Source organism: Accipiter gentilis, chromosome 31 (assembly GCF_929443795.1).
Source record: "Accipiter gentilis chromosome 31, bAccGen1.1, whole genome shotgun sequence".
NCBI classification, from domain to species: Eukaryota; Metazoa; Chordata; class Aves; order Accipitriformes; family Accipitridae; genus Astur; species Astur gentilis.
The window spans coordinates 3,637,762-3,664,916 of record NC_064910.1 but is presented as its reverse complement, the minus strand read 5'-3'; the positions used below and the strand labels follow the sequence as shown (position 1 = coordinate 3,664,916).

The 27,155-nt window shown below is 45.5% G+C and overlaps 1 protein-coding gene across 1 annotated transcript in view; it reads left to right on the top strand.

The window, feature by feature from the left end:
- SH3RF3 (SH3 domain containing ring finger 3) overlaps nt 1-27,155 on the top strand; it is a 245,111-nt gene that overhangs the window by 198,474 nt on the left and 19,482 nt on the right. Inside the window, exons 6-8 of the mRNA XM_049834469.1 lie at nt 3,556-3,726; nt 7,071-7,321; nt 11,320-11,624. Of these exons, the coding sequence (XP_049690426.1) occupies nt 3,556-3,726; nt 7,071-7,321; nt 11,320-11,624 (727 nt within the window). The remainder of the gene's footprint in view (nt 1-3,555; nt 3,727-7,070; nt 7,322-11,319; nt 11,625-27,155) is intronic.

Sequence of the window (27,155 nt, the reverse complement as noted above, 5' to 3'; positions counted from 1 at the left end):
TAAATCTCTTCTAGCCTGGTTGGTTTATCTGGTACCTGTCTAGTTAAACTGCAGAACCCTTTCATCTCATCACGTATATCTTGTGAAATCAGTAGAACTATATAGACACACAAACACATATGCATGCCAGTATTTTCGGGTTTTATGATATGACTAAAAGAAGGTCTGAATTCACAAATAAAATCCTAAAATAACATAGCAAATCTGCTTTAAGGAGAATATGGGAGTTGGAACAGAACCAAACGAAATTTGTTCTTGGCTGCTAAGGTGAGAGCTTCATACCTGAGGGGTACTACACATCTCTGACTGCCCCACAGAGAGGTCTCATCATCACTCTGTGGTCACCCTGTGCAGCCTGTGGGGCACGTAGTGGGGCACAAATTTATTTCAAACATTGCCCAGACTGGGATGCAGTAACTGGCCGTATTTCCAGTATTTAGTTGCTGAATCAGGACGTTTTCCAGCTCTCTGGCAATGCCCCTGCCTCCGTGCCTCAGCAAGCCTTCCCTTCTCCCTCCCATGCTTCTCCTGTCGTCTCCCTCGTGAAGCAGCCTCGTAATCCGGTCTGTCATTTTGCATTGGCAAGCCAAGTTCCAGTCAAAGAGGAAGCTTTATCTGAAAGCTGTAGCAGAACTGGGGAGGTACAACCCTACACAGAGCCCTGGGGCTTCTGCATTATAAGCAGAGTCACAGGCAGCTCACCGAAGCCAAGAACACAAGCTGCCTTCTTGCTTAGGCCTGTTTTTAGGGAACTTTTAATAAACGTTTTGGCTTCTTCTAGGTGCTGCTCCCCAACCCTTAGCCTCGCTGTTTCATGTAGCCCAGAATAACTTGCTATTCCATTTTGTGAGCTTTCAGATTGTTGTTTTAACACTTTCTTCTTGGTTGTAGAGTTTGCTGGTAAAGTTTCACACCTAAAATCTAGAGAATGGTGAAAAGCGTCCACGTTCAAAGCCTTTGGCTTAAGGCAAAATCAGCCTCAGCAGACGGGACCGCTAGATCTGATTTCCTACCAGAGGAAAAGCCTAGGAACACTTTCTGGGGAGGGAAGCTGCCTGCCCTCAAATTGTTTTCAGCCACGTATGAGAGCGTACGTCTGTCCCCATGGGGCGGGCATGCGAGCCACGGCCAGGTAGCGGACCCAGGCTGAGCCTGTCGCTGGGTTTGGAGAAGTCCCTGCCTCTTTGCAGACTAATAGAGGAAACCCCCAGGGATGGGCATCCTCACTGCCCCACGTAGGTGGTGGGATCGCTGGTCCACGAAGAAAACGCTGATCACCTCTGTTGTCCCAGGGTCACGCTATGTGGTTGTCACATACAAGTTTTCATCAGTTTAGCCGTACAGAGATCGGTCGGATTTGGGATGGAGTCCAGGCTAGGCTGTTGTACGCCTTCTTTTAGTCTCTGCAAGGATTTTGATACTCTCTCCGGAGGATGTTTAGGCTCATTGTGATATTGGATATTCAGCCTTACTGGAGGCTGATTTGGGGGAATTTGCAGAGAGGAACAGAAAGAAACTAGTAGGAGAGCTGGAGGTAGCTGCAAGGGAAAGCAGCCTATGATCCACTTAGGGTAATTTCCTTGCACCTTCTTCCAGCATCTCAACCTGTAAATGACATTATTACATGTAGCCCCCTGGGGACAGGGCTAAGTGAGGCTATGTAAAATGCCCTGTCTTTGACCCCGCTTTACCCGTAGCTTTTGAATATGAGTCCTGTGTAAGCAGCAACTTAAAAAGGGGTAGTCAAAGCCACGCTTTCTGCTCCCTGGAGTGAGCGCGGTCCAGCACTTTCCGTTACGTCCTAGCAGAGCGCAGTGCCGAAGGGTTAGCACTGAAGCATGCGACCTTATTTCATGTCAGGGTGATGCATTTTAATGTTCTTCAGTTCATATGTAGCCTTATGTTTTCCATCAGGTGAACAGCTAGAGACCTGCTCAGGACCAGCTGATTATATAGGCTAAACAAAGGATGTGCAGGATGGTTTCTCCCATCTGTTGACTAATGCAACACGGTTTCTGATTAGGTCTTTGTACCCCTTGCACGTGGTAAACAGAGCCAGGCACATCAGCCTAAGCATGCCCCAAGGAGCTGTTACCAAATATTTCATATTCTGCTCATTACTGCTGTTTATTTACTGCCTTCAGAATAAAAATAAGGAAATCTACTGGTACCATGAAGGAGTAGAATCAGAAAAACTAACAGGATTTATTCCTCAATTATATTTCCTGGAGAGCAGAAGTAAAAAGCCATCTATCATTTTTATTGGCTGCAAGTCTACAATCACAATGGTTATAGTTTTCATTATTTCTCTGGTTCGCTGCTATAAGGTGGGCAGCAAGCCTCTTCTCACCCACCCCTGAGCCTAAGAGCATTCTGCTGCACTTTGTAGTGTAAATGCACTTTCTCTAAGTGTTTCCCCATTTGTCCTAATCTCTCTGCACTGCCTGTAAAGCACAAATTAAAAAAAACCTCAAAAAGGCACAACCTTGATCAAGAATTACCAGAAATCCCTTTTTGCGTTTGTAGAAAGGCGACAGTACCCCCCAAAAAATGGTATTTACAAAGAAAGTGTTGTCCTGTGTGTGCACTCTTGCTATCCTATCCCAACTTTCCGTTATTCCCCAAAGCGCAAGCAATCATTCTTAATTTTCAACAAGGATGTCTCTCTAAACAGAGAGAATATCTTTAGGGACTTTAAGTTGTAGTCATTTCACAACATTAGACATGTCCCTGAAGTAGTAACGGAAGAACAAAAGAGAGATAAAAAGGAAGACTTTAAACAAAGGGAATAAATAAAAGCTGTAATTAAATAAATAAAAAGTTCTACATATTGAGTCCTCGTTAAAGATTTATTAGAATACTTGCATGCAAAACATCCAAAGCCAAATTTTACCACTTCACTTACATAAGTAAAAATCCCCTTGCAGAATTTGGCCCTCTGTCACTTTTTGGTTTACCCACGTAAAACAAGAATTACTATACCAGATCAGAACAGTCTGGTGTGTTGTTTCTAAAACTGGGCAGCATAAATAGCATTGAGAAAGCTGCAAGAAAAGGTGCCTTTTTGAAGCAGCCTACCCATAAGAAAAGTTTCTTTTGAAAATCTGCAGTAGGGGTGGCTCCCACCCTGAAGCGTCCGAATATATACTTCATCCAGATGTTAGGCTTTGCAAAGCCTTCCTACTCGAGTCTTGGTTACTCTGGCTGTCTCTGTAATGACCTTGTCCTCTGAAACTGGTGCTCAGGCTTTAACTTCAGTGCTGCTTTGTGGCAGTGTTTTGCTTTGGTTGTGCCCTGAGTGAGAAGTATGTCCTGCGAATTTCTAAATTACCCCCTCCCTTTAATCTGATTAGTTATTCCCTTACTGCCTTAGCATCCCGTTGATCTTGCCTCTGCCATTCCTTCTTTGGTGTGCTGTGATGATGTCCCTTTTTAACCACCGTTTCTGAGCAGTGTTTCTGCTCGCTTTCTGCTCTGCGGGGCTGGATTCGAGGCAGGAAAGGTGGTGGTTGACCCCAGCTGTGTGCTTTCTTCTTGTGTAACCTCTCCCCACAGCTACCTAGCCCTGTACGCCTACAAGCCTCAGAAGAACGACGAGCTGGAGCTCCGCAAAGGTGAGATGTACCGAGTCATTGAGAAGTGCCAGGACGGCTGGTTCAAGGGGACGTCTCTGAGGAGTGGGATGTCTGGCGTCTTCCCAGGCAACTACGTGACGCCTGTTTCAAGGTGAGGACCACTGGCCAAGGTGGATATGCCCCAGCTGGGGCTGAGAGAGATTCTGTGTCTGGAGGATGCTGAAAACAATGTAGCTCTGCTATTAAATCACGTTCCCCTTCCAGAAATTTTGTGGTGGCATTGCAAGCTTGGGTAATGAAAGTTGCTGGTTGTAGCATTGGAGTTATCCGTGTTCTCAGAAGACTTCACTAGTTGTGTTAGATGATGGCATTTGCAACCTCTGACTTTACAAAGTCTGCTGAGCCCAGGTTTTACTATTGTAAAGAATCTGTTGGCTAATGATCTTTTTATTGTTATAAAACTACTGGACATGTAACAGGGATGAACAAAACAAGGAATGCTTGTGTCTTGCTTTTCAGTAGCTCCTCATGTAGATTTTGTTCTTCTTGAATCAAAGATCTCAGAGTGTTTGGATCTGGACTAATGTTAGAACCCTTAAATTTCAGAAGCGGTAGGAGAGTTCAGTAAATTGTCTGATTTTAGCTACGTCTGTCTCAGTTGCAGAAGATGAGAAAAGGAAAGAATAGCACATTTGGGGAGGAATGCCTTTTGTCAGAGCTTGGTGTTGGATGACACCAATCAAAGGTTGTTTCCGATCTAGAGCCCACTCTGAAATAGTCTGCTAACTGAGGAGAAAGTTCATCAGTGTGTCCCAGCCTGTTTTGGCTCACATGCTCCTTGCAGGTCAATGTTGCCATGTGTATGCCCGGATCTCCTTTAGAGCAACCGTGGGTTTGCAAACCAAACTCACCCCTTCTTGTATGCTCTCAGTCTCTCCTGCATGCACAGTCTCCATCTGTTCGCTCCTCTCCAGAGAAAGGCACTTCACAACTCGGACAGTGTTGATCTTGGAAAATTGATCCAGATTTGTTCCAACTTCAGTTTATGTCAAGTTTGTAATATGTGGACTGAGCAAGACCAAAAGTTAAGAGCAGATTAGAAGATGGTAACTTAAGCCTGCTGACAGTCTTAATATTGCATTTCAGTAAAAAACCCTCAACATTAATTAACCCAATTAATGGGTTCTTCACTCTTCATCAGCCTAAATGTATTTACCTGGTTTTATAGAGCCCCTTGGCTGCCTTCACTCCTTGCCTTTTCAGCTCTTAATTAGTAAAGAAGTTTGTGCTGAAGGGTTGGTGATCTGAATCAGCAAGACTTTATTAAATGCAGCATGTCACAGCTAGAACAAGACAGAAGTGCTAAAGGGCAAAAGTGCTTTCCACAAAACCCGAAAGCAGCTTTATGATTATATTTATGATCCTGCGAGCTAATTAAGTTCCTGTGTAAATCACCCTCAGTGAGAACAACAAGAAAAATCTGATAGCAACAAAATCTCCTATTTGCTGCACTTTCAACTGACTTTGTTCCCCTTTGACAGCAAAGCAGAGGATTAGATTCATGCATGTTTTTCTGCCACTCCCTACAAAACCCAAGAAAAAGAAGTTGCCCATGAATTCAGTAATGCTGAACTAGATTTATAAGCTGCCAAAGCGCATGTGTGAGCAGAGCATGGAGGAAAAAGGACAAGACCCTTTAGACAGGCACAGGGCAGCAGAGAAAATTTGCCACGTGCAGCATCTATCCAGCGCTGTGGGAGTCACAGGCAGTTTCTGTACTGTCGGTGTGCATGTTTGCCTGAACGCAGCTCTCGGTGGATTATTAGGTGTGCTTTTCTGGCAAACTCCATCTAGTGCAGATGGCCAAGCCAGCTCCAGCTGAAACTTGCTGCTACCCTGCCAGCTCTTCACAGCAGATGACAGTCAAGATTTCCATCTGGTGGGATTCCCAGCTTTTCCCTACCTGGAGGCAGATGAAAAAAAAAAATTGAAGAAAAAAAACTAAAACCAACCTCAGATTCATTTAGCAAAATGTAATCCAGGCAAACCTTGCACCATGAGATGAGTCAAGTAAATGACACCACAGTGTTGTTTTTCCTCCTGCGATTTTGGAGGGAGGGGAGATTGGGCAGAGGGGATGGCTATCTTTTGCACTTTTGCACCATATCTTCCAGCCTGTCTTTTGGTCTCTTTCTATCAGAATTTCACTCTTCTGGCTCTGCCCCTTTCCATTCTTTTCTTAGGGTTGCTTCTTCTGTCTTTCTTGTCCTTTGAATTCGGCCAGATTGTTCAGCGCACTCCTCCTTTCTGCTCTTCTCCTCTCTGTGTTCCCACACAACAATTTTGGGGCCCCAGAAGTTCTCCCAGTCCCGTCCCCCCCCATAGATTGGTCTTGTACCCTTTCCATTATCCCCTCCTCCCTTACTAACCCCCTGCACTGTCTCATTTCCATTTCCCCCACCGGGCTCTGTTCTGTGTCATATCCCCTCTGCTGTCCTTCCCTGGAGAGGACCTTGGCACATGGAGCAGCCCAGGAGAGGAGACAGCACAAAATGATCCCTCTGTTTCATGGCATCTACTGCTGGGGAAGGAAATTACTCAGGAACCTGAGTAAGAAACTCAGAGAAGTTGCTGCGGAGCAGCAGCTGAGTTTGTCCGTTGGTGTCCTTCTGTCCTCCCCAGTGTCCTCCTGCGCTGGTCAGAGTTTCTAGCTGAGTGGTAAGAGGACCAAGACCTGCTCTAGGCTGAGCTTATTGCATAGGAGACGGAGCCTCGTTCCTTCCCTCCGAGGTCTCCCCAGCCACTCAGATGAAACACAAACTGTGCATACAGTTTAAGTGAGCAGCAAAAGAGGGGTTGATTATTGTTTGAATTTCCTTTTCGGTAAAGGCAGCTGCATTCCCTCCCCTTCTGCATTTCCTTAGCAAGTCTAAGCTAGGGCTGGTGACATCGGTAGGGTAAGTGTTCAGCTAAGCCAAGCTCTGCCAAGTCTGCTGGTTTTCAGTCCCCTTCAACAGCCACACACAAATTTGGTGTTATCCATCTTTTTTTCTCCCTGTGGGGCTGTATGCAGGTTTGATCCTAAGAAAAGATCTCTGCGTCTGTTTTAATTATCACTCCATTAGTGCCTGTAAAATAGCCTCTGGCACACAAAATGACATTTGGGAGATAGCCTTTTTTTTCTGAATTTAGACTTGTGATTTTACTAGCAACTATTCAGACAGAAATGTAGCTTAAGAAAAAAAAATGCTGAGAAAAATTATCTTTTCCATTTTTACCCTGCACTTCTTCCCACAGGATAAAGGGGGGAAAATGTCCTCTAGCATGCTGACGACTGTGTCCTATAAAGATCGATATATATCTATATCTCGTTTTACTTTAACACTGAGAGGGTGTCATGTTGGACCCCTTAAGTAACTGGGGGTGCTTATCAGCGTTGTGGCTGGGCGTCGGGGTCTCTGCAGCATGCTTACGCCATGCCTTGTCTCCACGCAGGGTGCCGGTGGGAGCCGGGCAGCCCAGGAACAGCGGAGCCGGGGGAGCTCCGACAACGAAAGGAGCCCCAGGAACCATCCACCCCATCGGGGCCGGTCACACCAACGCCACCACAGCTGTCAGACCTGTCGTCCCTATCACTGTGCCTCAGACGCATCCCCAGCTCCAGGCAGCCTCTCCGCAGCTCAATAACTGCTTGAGGTATTCAGCTCAGCAGCCAGCCAGCCAGAGCCGCAACGCCATGCAGATGGGTACGTGCGTACGCCCGCCGGTGTCTCTCGCCCCACGTCGGCAGGATTAATGTCGTACCCCTCCAGCGCAAGGGTCTTGAATCCGCCCGTCTCCGCAGCTTGCTTTCTCGTTTTAGTCACAGCTCAGTCAATGTGGAATAGAGTATGTTTTATTTGCTTGTAATATTTATGGGCTTCTATTGATCCCTGGGAACCACGTTGTGTTTATCAGATTGTTCTGTTGCTACAGCTGAAATAGATTATAGTGTTTACAAATATTTATACAATTTATCTGAGTGAAAGCAAGCACCCTGCATACTGAGGAGATTAACAGTTCTGAATCCGGTTGGCTTGCTGATGGAAAAATACTGCCCTTATCGCAGGGCAAGTAATACACGACTTAAAATTAAGCAGCATTTCATCGGGCTTCAGGGATGAAAGGTATTTATTAGGCAGAACAGGACCCGGTGTTAGTGATAAAGCAAAAGATCTGAAAAATGCTGCCACCTTTTTGAAATGAGAATAAGAGCTTTTCACACCAGGGGGCCTCTGTTCTTTCTAGGTTCCCCTTCTGATGTACAGCACAATTTTCTAGAGTACAGTTTATTCCCCTCTCCTGATGTTAAACAGCTCTGATGTTGAATAAAGTAAAAGTAAATCCTGTGGTGGAACTTTATAGCAAAATTTAAAACATTTTGTTTCTGATTTTTCATAGGCATGTGAGCCATTGTGTTTACAAAGGCAGATTAGTAAGGACTGTGACTGCTGAAAACTGAGGTCTTAGACACAAAACAGCAGGCACAAATGAGAAATACACTGCGGTGTAAGTCATGGATTCATACCTTTTGAAGCCAGAAGGCACCATTATGACCGTCTAATCTCACCTTCTACACAGTCCAGACCAAAGGGAGAAAACGTAATCAAATACGTGTGAATCTGAATCTTGAACAGTGCAGGCTGCTCTGCTCAACAAACAGCGGCAGGACTTCACATGCCATCCATGTCACGCTGGGGAATAATCGATTTACCCTCTTTTTGTCTAGTTCAGAAAGTGCTGCTTTCCCCTCACATCGCACCCTTCCCAAAACCCTTCTGCTCCCACAGTGCAAAGGCAGAAACGTCCCCTCTCGGGCAAGGCTCTCAGGAAGCGTTGGGGTGCTCGTGGTGCCTCCTGTGCCCATGCCAACAGGCAGACAGGCTCCCCTGAAACTGAGGTGACACGTCATTTTGCCCCACGCACCTGGCATGTCCCACACCTTCCTTCCACGACGCTGCTGTGCTACACCTCCAGCAGATTATCTGATTTAAGATTGCTCCTCCAGGTCACTCTGACTTCTGAAAGTGCCAAGGAGTTGGCAGGTAGGGTGATCCAGGGACCACAGAGCTGCTCCGAAACCTCCTAAGTGGGGAGTTCTGCAGCCCTTCCAGAAGGTTAATGAGATTGTTGTTTTAATTAAATAAACCTTTGCCAGGATAAATAAAGGAAATTTTTCATCATTATCAGTATTTTTCTCCATAATGGATGTTCTCACCAGTATCCTGTTGAACAGAGCCTCTCAGAAGGTCTCTTTAGTCCTGCAGGACAGGGCAGTGCACACCGACTTTTGGAAAACCTTTCCAAGAGAGGCAAGCTGGCACAGTATTCAAATCACGTTTCTGTTGGCTTGCAATATACATGAGTAACAAATCAATTTTGCACAAGGCCACTAATGTAGGAATACACCCAAAGTGAAATATGAGTGGTGTAGAACAAAAATAGCCTTCAGTGAGCATTGCTAATTAATAGCATGTTTGATGCAGCACAGTCCAGATCCAGAGATCCCAGAGCAAAGGCATACATTGTAACAGTAAGCAGATGAAATTACAGAATAAAATGTGAGAGCTCTACTCAGAGTTGATTTTTCTCAGGCCATTTATTTTACTGTTTCGCATGTTTTCTGTTTCTTGTGCGTCTGGAAACACCAAGTCCTATATGAAAGAAGTAATATACCTGATATGATTATCAAATCAGTCTTCTGCATCCAGGTACATGCAGTGAAATTCCGTTATTGTGCTTTTCCTTTAAATTTAGGAAAGCCATTGCTCCCTACAACCAGTAGTTCAAAACCTTGACCCTGCAAGCTTAAGCATCCTGGAAAATTAGATTTCTGGCAGCAATGGTTGCTCATCACACAGGTTCCAAACAGGAAAATCAGAAGGAGGGAATCACTTCGAGATAACCAGTGGTGCCGTGTCTGGCTCTCTGGAAAGAAATTGCACTGTCCAATCTCTGGTTTTGGTAATCCACGGAGGGGAAAATGGCAACTAAGAGTAAGAATAGTCTTGAAGGCATCTGTAATAATGTTTAGGCCCTTCCTCATGCTACATGGTAAAATAACATCAAATTCAAGACTGGTTAATGATAATTTGGTTGATTTGCTATAAGCAACATTGATTAAAAGAGATGTTACAGAGTCAAGGAGTTACCATGAGGGAGAATCATGTAAACTTTGGAGGTGCTGATCTGATGCTCACTGGCCCATCACGTTCAGTATCGCTTCAGATAATAGGGCATAAGGCTGGGGAATGAAATTCCCTCCTGGCGGCAGTGCTCAGCTGCTGTAGTGAGCATGATTAACAGCACTCGTTATTGTTTCAATCCCTGGTAATGGGTGCCGCTGTTAACCACAGAAACAGAAAATAGTGGTCTGAGTTGTTCTAGCATTGTTGTTTAGTTATAGATTGAGTGAACTCCAGCTGGTCCTGCGTAAAAATGTATTGAATTTGTAAGAAAACTACAGATCAGAGTGGGTCAGAAATTTTCCAGAAAAATGCTTCTTGGTCAAAGAAAAGCTGATCTGTTGGACTCAAAGCTTTTTGTCAGGAATGGATGTAGTTCAACCGGACTTCGGCCATGAAGCTGTCCTGGCTCAGGTTGCAAAGGGAATAGACAGCTGCCCAGAGCTGTTCACTGCTGTGCAGTGACCAGTTCCTGTGTTTTCACATCCCAGGTGAATGCCCTGACCAGAATAGAGGTTATTGGGGGGTGGGTGAGTAGGTTGTGCTTAGAAGAATGTTCAAAGGTTCAGATTTTGCACTGAGGCAGAACTAAACCAGATTATGAAACCTTGAAATCATTTGTGAAATGGGCATTTTCCAGCCAGCCCTACTATTGAATCATTTAAGCGAGGGAACGTCTGAGCGCGGATTTGGGTTCCGGTCTGTACGTACTTGAAGTGGAGCTGTATGTAGGTTACACCTTAAGCAATCAACCAACCTGGAAGTCAAAGGCAATATTGTAGTGGAAATGGACCTGGAGCTTTGTCACACTTTTTACAACGTGAACCATGCAACAGGCTCCCGGATCCCTGCAGAGCTGACCTCGGCAGTGTGTCACGGTCACCGTTAAAGAGATGAGCACTAATTCCTGGTTCCTTGTGCTTGTAGGCAGGGTTTGCTCAGCAGGGGCAGCAAGACGAAAAGGCACTGCATAGTCCCTTAGGGACTTTGCTGGCAGAGTGGAGGCTGAGCTCGGAAATCCTCTGGTGGATTTCTGTTTAATTTATCTTGTACAGCACAGTGATGCGCTGTTGATCATTTTGTTAGGGCTGAAACAAGAGCTCTTTCTTTGTAATTGCTGGCTTCGGGGTCCATGTGGATCACCTTTAGGTCCCTTGTTGCGTTGCTCCAAAACCTATCCAGTTAGGAGGGGGTCCTGGAGGTTCGGAAAACAGCTCAGCTGGAACGAGATAAGGTGTTTTAAAAACACGGTAGGCTTGCTGTTTATTTCCAAGCATGGGCAGGGGCGGTCGGGCCGTTCCTCAGTCACGTCAGTCGGGAGGACCAGCCATTTTGGTGACCGCAGACAGGTCTTTGGCAGCCAGGAGGGCGATTGAGCCGAAAACGCTTGCAGGCTGAGATAATCCTGGGTTAAGACTAAAAGCTTAGCTCCCCGTCGGGCCCCGATGGGGGACGGCCACCAAAGGGCCGGGTCCGGCATCGCGCGGGGAGCTTAACCGTTCTCTGTCCTCCCTCCACAGCTCACCCCCCGGTGCCGGCCCCGGAGCGGCCCACCGCCACGGTGTCGCCCCTGCGGACGCCCAGCTCGCCCTCCCGTTTGCCGGCGGCCACCATCCGGCCTCACCCCGCCGTCTCCCCTCAGCACGGCCACCAGCCGCCGACCCCGGGGAGCCGGCCCCTCATCCCCCTCACCTCCGCCGCCGCCGCCATCACCCCACCCAACGTCAGCGCGGCCCACCTCAACGGTGAGGCGGGCGGCGGGTCCTTGGGCGGCCCCATCACCCCTGGCCCCGCTGGAAAGGCCGAGGAGAGGAAGAACGAGAAGGTAAGGGCCGCCGCGCACCCGCCATCGCCCGCGCTCGAGGAGGGAGCTGGCGCCCGCCATCGCCCGCGCTCCCGCCGCCTCTCCCTCTCGTGGGGCTCTCGAGGACGGAGCCCGCGGCCGCTGGAAGCTGGTTTTTCTTCGCTTGCCGGCTCGGGCATCCTTGTCTCGCGTTATTTTCACGCTTCGTCCTTGTCCCCCACACACACACCCCGCGCCATCCCCAACACGGCTCTCGCGTTACCCGCTCGCCGGTGGGTAACGAAGTTGAGCCGCTAATGGGCTGAGTTTATGCGTTTCTTCCAACGATCGGGGGCTGGATCTGCAAATTTGCAGCGGTGCAGAAAGACGTTATGGGGGGGTCTTGGCCGCCGAAACCGGGTGGCCGAGGCAGAAGCCATCTGCCTCGCTACGTGGGAGAAGCTGGTGGTGGTACCAGCCCTGGGGCAGCCACAGGCCCAGTAAAACGCTGGCTTGTGAGCAGCAGGAGCTGTTTTACTGCTCCAGAAACATCTTGACGCTGTTTCTTGCACAAACTTTCATTGCAGTGGCACAGCCAAATGCGGAGGAGGGAATTAAATATGGCTTGATGGGACATAGGTACGATGCACTGTAGGTTCAACTTCTTAGGAGCCAGGAAAGCCACTAGGGAGAGCTGCTTTAAGCACTCCGCCTTTTAGGTTCTTGGCAAATATTTTGCTTTTACCAAATGTTTACATTGTGTTAGCAGTTGCCATTTATCGAAGCTGAGGGTTATCTCCGTACTGCCTAGCAGGACCCACTGATACAAACTGCCTGCTGGAAGCAAGATCCTGGTTTGTATCTGAGTAGGATGAAGACGTGTGGGGGCCTGCTTTTCCTTTGGTCCTGCAAAAAATCCATTCCGTACGTTCCCCGAGCTATTCCATGGTGACAGGCACATACAGGGTAAACATTTACTTTATATATGGTAATGCTGAGGTTGCAGGTCTCACGTGTGGTCAGGGTCACAGATAATCCCTGGTTTCACAAGATGAAGAACACAAGTTTTAAAATCCTTTCCTTAATCCTGTCTTGCATTTTCTTTGAGTCCCTTTTGGTGAAAGAAGAAGGGTGTAGAACTTCTGCCCTGGATGTGAAATTTAGGTACTTGTTTACAAAGAATGACTTCCAAGTGTGCATCAAGGACTGCATGCTGTGTGAGCAGAGCAATACCTGCCACTTCTGCAAGTCCAAGGAAGTGTACGGTATTTGGCAGAAGGTGGTAGATCTGCACATTACCTCAGAGCTTTGTGTACTGGCTTATTTAATACTTCCTGAAACATAGCATGCTATTCTATAGGTCTATATATTTTAATTCATGTGGGACTGCACACTGAAATTTCTTAGGCAAAATTATATCAAGTCCCTTCCTAAGATACTGGTTAACCTTTCCCAAGCTGTTACAGCTTTAAGTTACTGAATTTGGATGCAGAGAAATAAAGTTACGGGGTTTTTTTGCTCCACGGATGAAGGGGAGAAGCAAATAATATACTACATCATTGCAATGAGCATTGCCAAAGGCCACTTCAGTACCTGGGAAGTATCAGAGAGAAATGAGAATAAAAATTTTCATCTCTGACTGGATTTGGTGGTGCATTATTGCCCTGTGTTGAACAATATATTCCTGAATCTCCTCCATGTCATATTTCACTTTCATTTTAGAAAGATCTGGGTTAACGATGCTGCCTTTCCTTCTAGAAGTAGTGACTGATGTTTGGCCAGTTAAGTTGTGTTCCTATTTTTTCCATAAACGCAAATATTTCTTTGAAGCGGTTGAGCGCTTGGATAATGCCAGACTAAAGCCGTATAACTATTCAAAAAGGAATCTGTGAGTCAGAACTGGAGCCATATCTGGAACCATGCTTGATATTTCCAAAGTGGAGGCTGGTTGGGCAGGTTTTTTGGTAAATAGGGAACAGTCATAACACTCAGGAGGAATATCTGTGGAGAGAGGCAATATCTGTTATCAGTATACCTGATAGGAAAAAACAGACAAGTCCGAGGAGCAAAAAACAGAAGCAGGGACATAACTAGCAAACTGCCAGATAAGCAAAGATCGGAAGCAATTTATCTGAGTTCGTTTCATTATATTAATCAGTCAGGTACTTTGAGATGAAAGGAACAGAGGGGTTGTTAGTAAGAGGAGCGATAATAAGGTCTTCAGCTCTACCAAACACAAGACAGAAGAAATGCACAGGTAATTATCTCCTGAGAAACTGAGATTAGCAAATTGTATCTGAGGTAAATTGTAATGTGCCATAAGATTAGCATTGTTGTTGGAATCAACAATTTTTGGTGTCCCATCAAAATATTAATTTTGATCCCAGTTTAGTCTTTCCACTTTCTTTTGTAGGATTCCCTTGAGGATGAGGGCTGAATGATCCAAAGGAGAATGCCTGTTTTGGGAAACATTCTCTTGTTATTAATCACGTTTTTCTTTCACACACTGATTGTCAGTGTGAGTTCACTATGGTACAGAGGGCACATGGTACGTAGGAAGAAGTAGTTTCATTTGGGGATGGACATGCTGAGGATCCGTTGGTTTTCATGGTTCTGTTGTAGAAGATGTTTCTTTTCAGGGCTACGGAGATAAATTGCAATTCTTGCATTTATCAGTGATATAGTCAGATATATTGGTCCTTGGGAAATTTTCTTCAGGTGATGAGTTTAGCAAGATTGGTTGGCTGCTTGAAGGCTGGGCTGGGAGATAATGGGGAAAAGTATTTTAAGATATAATCTTCTACCAACTTCTGTTTTATGATTTCCCACCTAGATGCCACTCAAGGGTACCAAATGTGACATCAAGGGGCAACTGCTGTAGTGGGTCTGTATATGCTATTTGTGTTGCTTGTTCCAAGACAGAATTGTCTTTACCTTAGGAGCAGCCTTGCTGAGTGTACTGGTGAGGTTGTCACTGTTAATGCTTTCCTCTGTGCAAATGTTTATATGCCAGAATCACAGGTTCCTGTTGGTGTGCAGCAGTCAGACACAGGCACATCCCAAGATTTCTCTAAAATCAAGGGACTCCAATTCCAATTTTTAGCCGTTTCCTTGTGGTTCAAAGGCAAGTGGCAGAAATAATCCTAAGGATTATGGTTTTCAGCTCAGCAGGAATGGTTTTCTTGCTCATCTTCTATTTATACAGCAAATAAATCCTTAGGTCTATTTTTTGACATCTCTAGTTCTCTACTTCAGCTTATTTCTTGAAGGTCTTGATCCAGACTTCCAAACCTGCAGGTGAACCTTGGCACCTACATTCATTTAGGCACTCTGATCATAGTGCCTTACTGTCATACTCTTGCTGACTTAATCAGGAGGTAGAATATGGCCTCCACACCAGTCTTCACTTGTCTGTATGCACCTGCCCCGAGGATCCTGTCTGCAACTGGCCTTGTGCTCTGCTTCTCAACTCCTTGACCAGCCTCCTGTCCATTTAGGGAACAGTTTCAAAGCTGCTCTCCTTTGCCAGCTGCTGGTGGTAGTTGATGAAAGACTGAGCAATAGACAGTGCTTTAAGTCCACTGTGCAACAGTGCTTGAAAAGTGCTCAGGCAGCCAAGCAGGCTTAGAAGTAGAGCACTTGAAAATCAAAGCTGTTTCAGTGCTGTACGCACGTAGTACAAAGCAGCGGGAAAGGCGGCTCACGCAGAGGTAGCACAGACATTACAGCAATAACAAGCTGGGGACTGAATAAAGACAAGGGAGCATGGCAGAAGTCAAAGAGGTAACGATGGGCAGGGCAGCACGGGGGAGAGAAGAGCATTAGCAGCTGCCGGGAGATATAGTGGGGGGCACTGGAGAAGAAGGGGGTGCCAGTGGGGAGGATGGAGGTGAAGGGTGCTGTGTAAAGGCCATGGGGAGGGGTCCTCAAAGGGGAAAGTTGGAATATAGGGGCTGAAATCTATCTGAAGAAGGCAGTTGAAAAGAGGAAGGTGTAAAGGAGACTCTTCTTTTTCTCAAATATTTCCCGCCTGAGGCCAATTTTTCTTCTTTTCCAAGAAGGAGGTTTCCTTCCCCAGAAGGAAAATAATAATTCTCCCCCAAAGTCACTCGATTCCAAGTTAGGAACAGGAGTGTCCCGAAGACATCACAGGGACAGGAGGGAGGTAAAATAGAGAGTAAACGGGGAACAGTCATTTCCTTTAAGGGTAGGGGGTGGTATCAGGGGCTCTTTGAGCTGTCACTTCATCATTTCCTACTAATATCTGCATGTGTAAACATCTGAAACTCAGAGAATTCAATGCCAGTTCCCGAAGCTTCTGAACATCTGAAAGAAATGGATGGTGATCCCAGCTGTGGAATGGAAGCAAACCCCTATGTTTTGGGGGCTTTTTTAAATGAGGACCCTGGTTTTTCAGTCATGATGAACACTGCCCAAGTTCAACTGGTAGATTACAGCTGAGAGCTTGTAATTATGGCATGACTACTGCTTTGACCTTGGTCAATTTTTGCTATAATAGTTTCTGCTGAACATAATCTGGGCTGCTGCTTAATACCTCTGATAAAACCACTTGTTTGAATGAATTAATGCATTTCTCATTAAATGTGCTCCTCATTACGTTAATCAAATCAAGCAAATCATGATGGGTGGTTTGACCACTGTAATTAAACTTTCTTTAAAATCCACTCATTTGGCTTTTGATGAGGATTTTGATTAAACTCTTCCAAAATGTCTGGCCCAATATCTGCTAAAGAGGAAAATAAGAGCTTGCACTAGCGAGCAAGCCATTAATTCATCACTGAGCTATACCAATTCCTTACTGTTTTACCTAGCCAGAGTATATAGAAATATTTGAAAATTGGCAATGTAAAATCAAACGTTTCTTAGAAGTGTGCTGAGAGAACAAATCTGTTTGCAGCTTTAAATTTAGTAACTGCGTCCCCAGAATATATAGAGGATCTGGATAAGCAAGTCACAACAAATGGGAAAAAACGCTGGGCCACTGTTTACTGATGTTAAGACAACAACAGACACATCTCCAGAAAATTACTTTGAACATGCACCAACAGTTTTGTATGTGAAGACTGAATTGGTAAACCTCTGTCTGTTCTCACCGTTGTCACTCACTTTCTCAAATATTGGTCCTTCTGCTCAAAATAGCTGCATTCCTCAAATGATACAGTATGTTTGGCATGATCCTGGTGTAAGGACTACATTACAAAACAGAACAAGCCAAGGCCTGTTTTCTGGCCCTCCAAGTGTCCCTGCATGACTTGCATCCACACTTCTAAGCTTTCTTCTCTGCCCAAAATAGGGTGACTGCATCCAGACTGCTCCCTCAGAACAGTCGTGGTATGTGGTGTGGCCTAACCCATGCCCGTACGTTGTCCTGGGAGAGTGCTCGTTGATATAAGCCAAACCCACGGCGGTTAATGGATGCAGACCAGGGTTTGATGCTAAATCCTGGCCTTGTTTTATATGCCAGTATAGACATGAGCAGAGAGACTTCTCTCTCCACCGCTCCCCCGTTCCACCAGTGCCCTCCTCTGCCTTCCCCTGATTTTCAGCCCAGTGCCGGTCCTACCAGGCAACATCCCTCAGCGCAGACCCACCGCCTGCACGCTTGGTTGCCCACCCCGGCTTTCCATAGGGTTGGAGACTAGATCAAAAGCCCTTTGAAAATCTGGCTTTGTAAACTCTGAGATGCTCTTCGACCTTAGTTCGCATTACAGCTGTCTGTCTAAGCTCTCCGTTGGCACAACTGAAACTGCCTGAAGGACCCGACCCTACACGATAGTGCACCTTCAGTTTTCACTTACTAAAAGTGTCTCTGCATTGCAACTTCTTCTCATACTAACTCGTCCCTGAGTGAAAAGGGTTTGTTATCGCTTCATGTCCACTGAAGAAATTTAATTCCTTATCCAGAAAATGGAAGGTCAGTCTCAAAAGTGAAGTGTTGAGCACTTGCAAGGACTTTGTAGATATAAAAGGACACGACAAAAATAGTGGTCACCCTGGGATGAGTCAAAGAAGCTAAGGACAGAGTTGATGGAAGTAGTTTTTTCAGATACAAAGTCAGTATTACTGACCCTGAATTTTTGGAAGAGGAATTCAGTCTTCCTAGCAGATATGAAATGATTCAATATTTTTCACTTTGTAACCGGTTCACCTAAGAAAGCCCCATAAGTTGTACAGGTATGAAATGGAACGATAACAACTAAGTGACTAAATGAAAGCAGCGCAAGACATAAGAACGAACAAATTGCACAAGAGCAGAAGAGCCTGGTTTGAATTATTAGAGTAAGTGTATCAAAATATAGAAAGCATTAAGAGGAAGCAACATTGGAATAGTAATGAGAAGGTTTGCATCAGAAAGCTAAAGAATAAGTTCTGTGATATTAATTTGCTTGGGTACTCTGTAAGACATCCGAGTCGGTCCTGGAGCCACCAACACCACAGTTCCACCGATCATATTCAGGGACAGATTTGACTTTTCAGTTTAACGTGTGTTCCAGTTTGTTCCTCAGTAAGGATGCTTTAATCTGGAATGTTTTAGTGCAGTTCTCTCAAGACTTGTGCACAGAATACATACTGTTAATCCATTTCCTCTCAACAAAGGCAAGGGGACTGTCTTCATCACAAACGAACCACTGCTTCCCATGCTCCAGAAAGCGAATCTTGGCTCTGTGACCAGCAAGTGATTCACCAGAAACTTGGCCAGGGAGTGGAAACCTCTTTTTCTGGTCATGTGAATTCAGGCCACAAAGTTCTGGTTTAGGGCAGAGAACTCATGCTTAAAATCTCTCCGGCACCTTCTCCTTCATCGTTAGAGTTCAATTTGAAAGGACAAAAACCTGGCAAGTCGCTGATGAATATTTCAAGGCTGGCAAATAACCCTGCCAAAAGCATGAGCCCCAGCTGTCAAAACATAGAAAACTTCAGCTTTACAATTAAACAGATTTCTGTTATTTCTGACTGGCTAGGATTCTTTTGCTTAGATCAAGGGCAATAAGCCATTGATCAAAATTTCTTTTTCTTCTTCGCATTTTTGATGTTAGGAAATGCTTTCAAACTCCCCACAGATATTTCAAGCGTTGACTTTACTGCCAAGCAGTCTCCGAAAGCTATTCCTCTTCTCTCTCCTCTCCCCCCGCCTCTGCTTATCTGCCTCATAGTGCTGTCAGGATTTCTCAAGTGTCCACAGTGGATTTCTCTAACGTCGTTTCGAGTGGTTCTATGCTGCATTCTGCGGCCGTAAGGGGAAGCGGATCCAGGGGAAGAGAAGAAGGAGAGTGCTTTAGCTTCAAGAGGAAATTCAGTTTATCTTCTAACTGGAGACAAAGCTGTTTGGATGCCAAGGCACAGCGTTCTCCTGGCACCTGTAGAGACCTGATTTTATAACACAGAGGACCCAGAGGCTTTTACTAAATCCTTAGTGCTTCTTAGGGAAGAAAGTAGAACTGACAAAAGAAAGAGCATGCAAGGGAGCGCTGGAAGCAGAAGGCTGGAGGCGTGTGTGTGCGCGAGTGCGGGTGCATGTCTGCGTGTGAGCATCCCGGCACCGGCGTTCCCATGGCGTTCCCCTGCCTGCAGAAGGAATCACGCAGGACCAGATGGCTGGATGGGACCAGGCTGTGGGAGGGGATGGCAAGCATCTCCTTGGATTAATCGGGTGAAATGTAAGCACTCTTGTGGTATCGATGGGAGACGTTGACACGTCCCGGCTGTTGAGGGATCATAGGGGCCAATCCCCACCCCAGACCACACAACTCTGGAGCTGAGCATCCCATCGCAGCTTCTTCCCTCTCCCTGGCCTGTCCCAGAAGAATGTGGTTTGATCCCTTATTCCTTCATAACATCAAGCTCCCAACTCCTGTGCACAGGTAAAAAAAATAACAGAGTGCAAACGCTGTGCCTGTCCCTGTCCTCCACTTTCTGCCTTGGAGCAGTAACACACGGAGCCGACGTGGGGCTGCCACTGCCCCACCACTCCCAGGAAGGAGGACATGCAGGATTAAACCATTCCAGCAGAAAAACACAGTAAGAAGCTGGATGCCTTGAAAACAATGACACAACTTGCAATGTGTCAGAGTTGGTGGCATCTTGGCCTCCCACGTGGCCACAACTCATTTGCTTTCCTCAGTGGTGTTCCAACTACGAATTCACAAGCCAGTAAGTCTTAAACCACCAAGAGGCAACAGAGATTATTCACTCACATACAACTGTCTCAGGTGCCAATGCAGTTGTTTTGTGGAGACAAAGTTTGAACTTTCCTGTGAAAATCAACTTTTTGGTGCCCATGTTTCTTTTTTTGGTCACACAGGTGCTGGTAATTTTCCTTGCTCTTCTCTGTAGTTACGCATAATAGGTGGGTTAAAATATCTAGCATCAATGCAAAAATACTTCCATAAGTTCTGTTAGAAGAATTACGTAAACTAAATGAAATTGCAGTTTCTGACAAACATCAGCACTGTAGGAACAGCACGTTATAACAGACAGCAGATATCTGCAGTATGTTTCTGTTTTTATCATGTAACTCGAGGGCATAACCAAGTTACAGCAAAGGAGTATTTATCTTATTTTGTACATTTTTGTTTATTTTTCATTTTGCAGTAGCAGCAGAAAGATTCACAAGACCTCAGCTTTTCTTTTGACAAATGGTAAAGCCACTTTAAAGTCAGCCTGGGTTGTTATTTTTTTGACTGAACATCTCAAGCATCTAGTAATTCCCTTCAGACTGAGTCAGTGCTGGTCTCCGAAGGCCTGAAAAAAAACACGTTCTTATTATGCCCTCTGGAGAAAAGATCAGTCTCAGGAATTCAGAAAGTACACTATGCAAAAGTTGCTTTTCAGACGCTATGTCTGCGGGCTGCCTGTAATCAATTAATATAGGGTGTCAAGCAGTCAACCTTTTAAAAACCGATTCATTATAAAGGCAGAACTCAACCTGTTGCTTTGCTTTTTTGCATGTGTTTGTTTGCTTGTTTCATATTCACTGATATGTTTCTGTAAGTTAAGACTATAGAAGCTAAAATATTAACCTTCGCTCACAGCTCACTGTATTCGGCACACTAGCAGCAGGCTGGCATTGGGCTTTGTCACCAGATGCCCCAGGGGGAGAAGAAGTAATTTAATGTGAGTCCATTGGCAACTTGTTTTGCAGTAAAGTGGATTTCCTGTTCTGTAGTTCCTAGTCCAAATTCATGATCAGTTCAAATCTGGTATATTTTACAATGGAACTAGCTGGCTTTTTTGATGACTTCAGAGATCTCTATTCCCTCCTGTACAACATCATGTTATTCTTCATATCTTAAGTTTTGAGACAGAAAAGGGGGGAGGTCGAGCGGGCAAATCCTATCAACACGATGGTGCCTGCTGTGGCAAGGGGAACGCATAAGCTGGGCTTTGATCAGGACATGAAAGAGAGAACTGATTTTCCAACTCGTTACATTTTTCTGGACAGGTTTTATATCTAAGCCAGATACTCCTGGTTGGCAGGCTGAGACACAACCTGGCCCAGAGATAGAGCTGGCCAGCAGGGAAGGTGGCACAGAGGGGGGAGGAAGGACGGTGGTCCCACAGGCCTGGGATGGGTTTCCATTCACCAGCCATGATAAAGTCAGATGCATGCTGGCTACGCACCACAGATGTCTAACTTTTCTTAAAATCATTCAATTAAGATAATTCCATAATTTCCCTGAGCAATCTATTCCTGTCCTTTCATATTCCTAAGGCCAGAAAATTCCCTGTTATCCCTCCTGACTCTTTTATGGTTACAAATGAATCTTGCTTCTTCATGTCCTGCTCCAGATGAACGGCTGATCAGCTTTCTCCTGACCGTCTTCCATGTATTAGAGAACTAACAATGTGTTCAGTCCTCAAGAACTCTCTTCTTTCAACCTCACTGAGGCCAGCTCCTAACCTTTCTTCACAGGTAATGCTTTCTAGGCCTCCCATTACACTTTCAGCCCATCTCTGGGCAGTCTTCAGCTTGCTGGGGTCTTAAAGAGCAGTGCCCCAGGGTGGAGTTTTGCTGAGACCTTGTTAGTGCCAATTAGGATGGAATAAGCACTTCCCATGGCTTATATACAAGACGTTTGCTAATATGTTTCCAGATGAAGTTTGCCTTTTTTGCAGCAGCATCTTGACTCATGCCAAGTTTGTGATCCGGTGTAACTCCCACGTCCCTTTTTGCAGAGCTGCTGGCTGGCCAGTCGCTCCTCATTTTGCATCTGTGCATTTGATTTCTCCTTCCTAACAGCAGCATGCCATGCTTGTCTTTACAGATTTACATGGTGATTTGGGATCATTTTTCCATTTTAGGAAAATTGTTCTGAATTCTTACCCTGGTTATGCTTCTGTTGTGGGTTAACCCTGGCAGGCAGCTTAGCCTCACCGAGCCGCTCACTCACTCCCTGCCACAGTGGGAAGGGGGAGAAAATCAGAATGGTAAAAGTAAGAAAACTCATGGATTGAGATAAAGACAGTTTAACAGGTAAAGCAAAAGCTGCATGTGCAAGCGAGGCAAAACGAGGAGTTCATTCCCCAGTTCCCATGGGCAGGCAGGAGTTCAGCCATCTCCAGGACAGCAGGGCTCCAGCACACCGAATGGGGACTTGGGAAGACAAACGCCATCACTCCAAATGTCATCCCTTCCTCCTTCTTCCCCCATCTTTTATTGCTGAGCAGGATGTCATATGATATGGGATATCCCTCTGGTCAGATGGGGTCAGCTGTCCCAGCTGTGTCCCCTCCCAAATTCTTGTGCACCCCCAACCGACTCACTAGTGGGGCAGCAAGAGAAACAAAAAAGGCCTAGACACTGTGCAAGCAGTGCTCAGCAATAACTAAAACAAGGTGTGTTATTACCCTTGTGTGGTCGAAAATCCAAAACATAGCACCATATGAGCTACTACGAAGAAAATTAACTCTGTCCCAGCTAAAACCAGTCCACCTTCCAACTGCTTGCAGACTTCATCGGCTCAGTGCCCACTGCTGGTTTTAGAAGCGCACTCTCTAGCTCACTTACCAAGTAATTAATGAAAAGATTGACTAGCACTGCAACTGAGACAAGCCCTGTTGGTACCTACTTGAAATGTCTCTTGGTTTGACAGAAAATCGTTAACTGGAAAACATTGCAAAGCAACTGGTAGCATCTGGTTAACTGCAGTTTGAATTCTTGCATGTATGCTGCTGAGTTAAAAAAAGAGAGAGTTCAAGACTGGAAGGCACCCTTCAAACAGACACATTGCTGTCCTAGCAGGAAGAAGTTGAAAGAACAAACTTGTGCGAGATATTCATCATACTGCCTGCTCTGCTGTGGGAAGATTGTCAGATACAGCAAAGTAATCATAGTACAGGAGCTTGAATAGAAGTCATGATTGCTTAACTAATGGACAACTAATTCTGTTATCTTTATCGGCAGAGACATTCCAATCAACCATGATCAAATTGAAGATGAGGCAATTCTAAGTCAATGTTTACCCACACTGTTTTGCTAAAATGAAAATAAGAAAGGCTGGCAGTCGGTACAGACCATTGACCACTGCGGTCAAGGAGAAATCTCGCACTGTTATCTGACTTGTGTAAAAGGGTTTTCATCTTCATCTATGGAGGGTGGGCTCGGAGATGGACTACTATGACAAAGCTGTCATTTCTCCTCCAGTGTGGTAGTGATTTTATCTTTATATGGTTTCCATCATTTTCAGATGTGGGGTGTATGTGCCCAACATCTTCACAGAGGCATTCTGAGCTCATGTGTTAAAATTGACCATTTCTTTCTGTTAGCGGGAAGGATCCAGCTTTTATTTCAGGTCAGGCTGGCCTCTTCTGCATCAGTTAACTAGCTGGCAGAGTAAAGAGGAATATGCTGTATGTGTGTTGCCATTGCTAATTATTTCTGCAGTAGTCGCATGTGAAAACACCAACCAGATGTCACTGCCTCGTTGTGTAGCACGCTCCAGACAAGCAACAAATTCGTGTCCAGAGAGCTCTTGAGGTTACAGATGTGACTATGTGTGTAACCCGTCTGAGATGCCCCTCACTGGCTGCACCACTGAAATTATTCTACTACCAGGTTTGGCATAAAGCATGTCCTTGGACATCTTGGGGTTACCCAAATCAGCTTAACCCTGATGTTTGAGCTAACGTGTTTTGTCTCACCGTTGGGGTAGGATGAGGAAATGGAGAACGTTGGCTTAGGTGGCACACGTGACAGGTGGTAATTCCTTAGATCAGAGCAACTCAATTGCATTTAATTATATGGTCATACCTGCAGGTCGTGTCAGGGGAAAAAAACTGGATAAAACGGACAAAGGAATGGAAGATAGAATGGAGCGATAGGATTGCAATGTAAAACCAGGCTTAGCGCAAAAGGAAAAAAAGCCCCAGTGCTGTTGACTCCCTTTCCTACTTATCCCTAGTTGTTCCTTTTGGTTAGCTGTATTTTTCATTGATGATCCTTCTTGCTCAGCTCTTTAATTTAAGAACGGGGACTTTTATACTCCTAAAGACCCGACTTTAGTAGAAGGATACTGGGAGGGTTTTTTAGCAAATGGTCTTTGATGGCTCCATTTTTATTTTTTAAGTAACAAAAAGACAAAACTAGGAAAAAAGATGAAATCCAATTTTCGCTGAAGAGAGGATGCTCTTACTACAAATGCTGCCAGGGCTTGAGCAGCTTCTAGCAAGCCTTGTGCTATTGCAAAGCTTACTAGTAATTACAACCCAAGTGTTGTGACATTTGGAAAGCCGCATTGCCTTGGTCACTTAATCAAAGAAATTGTCATTTCCATGCCCGGGCATTCCTCTGACACTGACAGCCACTTACTTTGCAATCCTTAAAATGATTCTGGGATTTTTTTCTTCATTTTTTAAAGAGCATACGTGATCAATTGGTCCCTATAAGAGAAAAGGACTACAGCCAACTCAGTGCGTCCCACGAGTAATTCACAGGGCATTGCTTGGAAACATAGTAGGACCAAAAATGCCTGTAGCACAGCTGACGGGGAAGGTTGCAGAAATCTCAGCTGCATTGCTTGCAAAGCTTATGCCCCGTAATAACTGATCGCACCTCAGTGCACCGGACCAGAGCTCTGTCCCTGTGCCGTGCTGCTGAGCGCGGCGAGGACTGCGATGCCCGTGGATATGGAGCACCTGGGGCTCCCTGCACGCCCACGGGCGACGAGACGCTGAGCTTCCCCTTGTTCCCAAAAAAGAAGCCGTCGGCTCGAGCACGTTGGTATTTCTCTTCTTGATGCTAATGAAGCATCACTTGCCTTGTTCGAGACATGCTGTCACGAGGGCAGGAGGATGCAGGGGCAAGACCTAATATTTTAATGCGTGAAATACATGATGAATCTTTTTTTGAGGTGCTCAGATTTGATGCTGTGGGAGCTGCCAAAACTGGAGGGCAGCCTTCAGAGAGAGTGAAATTTTCATGCTCCTGGCTTTGGTGGTGTCAAGGACCTGCTTCTACAATGTCAGACCATCTGAGAACCGTCAGGGCCCGTCTCGTTCCTGCTCCTCACCCGGTCCAGCAGCAGTGCAAAGCCCAGCTCGTTTTCAGAAATACGTTGCCTGAGCAAGAAGAGCTTCTGCTTTCGTCACCTCTAGGCCACAGTCCATGCGGGTGTGATATGTTCTGTCAGTCTCAGCTGACTCCTCAGTGTCTAGCTAAATGCATCTTTTATGAACTGATGAATTCTTTGTAGGAATTATTTCACTGTAATGTGTTCCAGTGTCTAGTACATGCAAATCCTGGCAATTGTTCATTGTCCACAGACCGCCCTTTTTCTCTTCCATGAGGAATTGATTTGGAGAGAAGGCTATACCTCCTGTGATGCCTGAATTTTCCACAAGCAATCTTCCCTCTGAGTGCAGGCCCGCCCTATACCGTTTAGGTTGTTGGAAGTGCTGAAATTGCAGCCTGAGGTGGCACAGCTGCTGGAACAATATCAACCAAGCGGGAATAGATACATCGGCGACAAGGGACAAGATGACCTCCACTAATCCAAACCTTTTACCCACATGTTTCTGTTTTCCATAAAAATACAAGTCTCACTTGCCTGTCATTTAAAAAGATTACAGAGCAAGACCAAGCAATTTTAACTGTTTGCTTCTGAAATGAAATCCATCCCTTGTGAATGGGGAGAGCCAGAGCTAACTACGTGTAAGATTAGAGTATGTCAAAGCACATCCTGACTTCTGTCATTGATTCTCTCTCATTCAGGTGTTCAATGAGTGAGCTTGCTCTGCCTTTCTGCAAAATGTGAGTGTTGCTCCTGGTGCTCCCCAGGACCGGTAAATCTTGTTCGCTTCCTTATGAGAGACAAGGAGCAGCAAGCTAACCAGTCAGTCTAAATCATCTTATTTAAAAACACTAATTCCACGCAGTTTGTCTAACAGCTCATTTCAGAATCCTGTGCTGTCAGAGAAGCTGTGATAGATTCTCCTCTAGTTTGAATAGATGAACCTAAAGTTTCAGAAGGATGCTCATATTCGGTCCAGCTGTTTTGCTTAAATTCTCTGGAAAGTACAGTTAGTCTACCAGAGTTGCCTAAATCATCTAGTCCTACTTGATTTATATTAACACAAAGGTTTAACATTTGCTGGGCTTCAGTTTAGGGTAGGTCTTTGAGGCACGGCATGGGATTATGTAGGAGACCCCCATGGTAGCTCGGAGGAAGCCCTTGGTACGTACAAAGACAGTGCAAAGCCACGTTAGGAAGCAAGCTGGGCTCCGGGAAGCAACAGGGCCTTGTCAGCCCCATCATCCATATTTTTGTGGCTCCTCGGTGCAGGGCGAGTGCTGCAGCCCTCGATCTACGATGTTTTGCACAGCAGAGGCGGAGCTGAGGAATCCAAATAGCAGTTGCAGGGCTGTGAATTGCTCTGGGGTTGCGGGTCCTAACCTTTTGTGTCTCTTCCTTGGCTGACACTTCATCCTGCCGGCTGCCTTTTGCCCTCTCTCAGACCCCTGCAGCCGAGGAAGTCTCTGAGCAGCTGATTTCCCAAAGCTGGGAGGGCACAGGGGAGGGCTCAGTCCTGGCTTTGTCCTGTTTCCTATGCTCTTGCCCAAATAGCTAATTTTTTTTTTATCATAGCAATCATTCTCACTGTTTTTATGATCTCTTTGTAACGAGGTGGAGTCACCCTGTGTATGCTGTAAGTGCTGTTTCATTTACCTGTTGGGACTTCCCGAAGCAGAGGTTGGATCCATACCATTATTTTAATAGCCCTTGCTAGATCTGTTCTCCATTAATTTGTCTAATCCCCTTTGAACCTGTTCATACTTTTGGCTCCCACAGTACTGTGTGCAGTATGTCTCCATTTAATTATGTGTTGTGTGAAAAAGTGCTTCCTATTTTTTAGTTTCAACGCTTTGCCTGATAATCTCATTAGGTTCCCCCTAATTCCTGTATTGTGGGAAATAACCGATCTGTTCCCAAGTTACCTTTTCTGTGCAGGCAGGGATTTTGTAAGCCACTATCATATTTCCCGTCAGTTGTCTGCTTTCCAAGCAGACATCTCCAGTGTACAGGAGTTGTTGCACCCCTCTCATGGTCCTTGCTG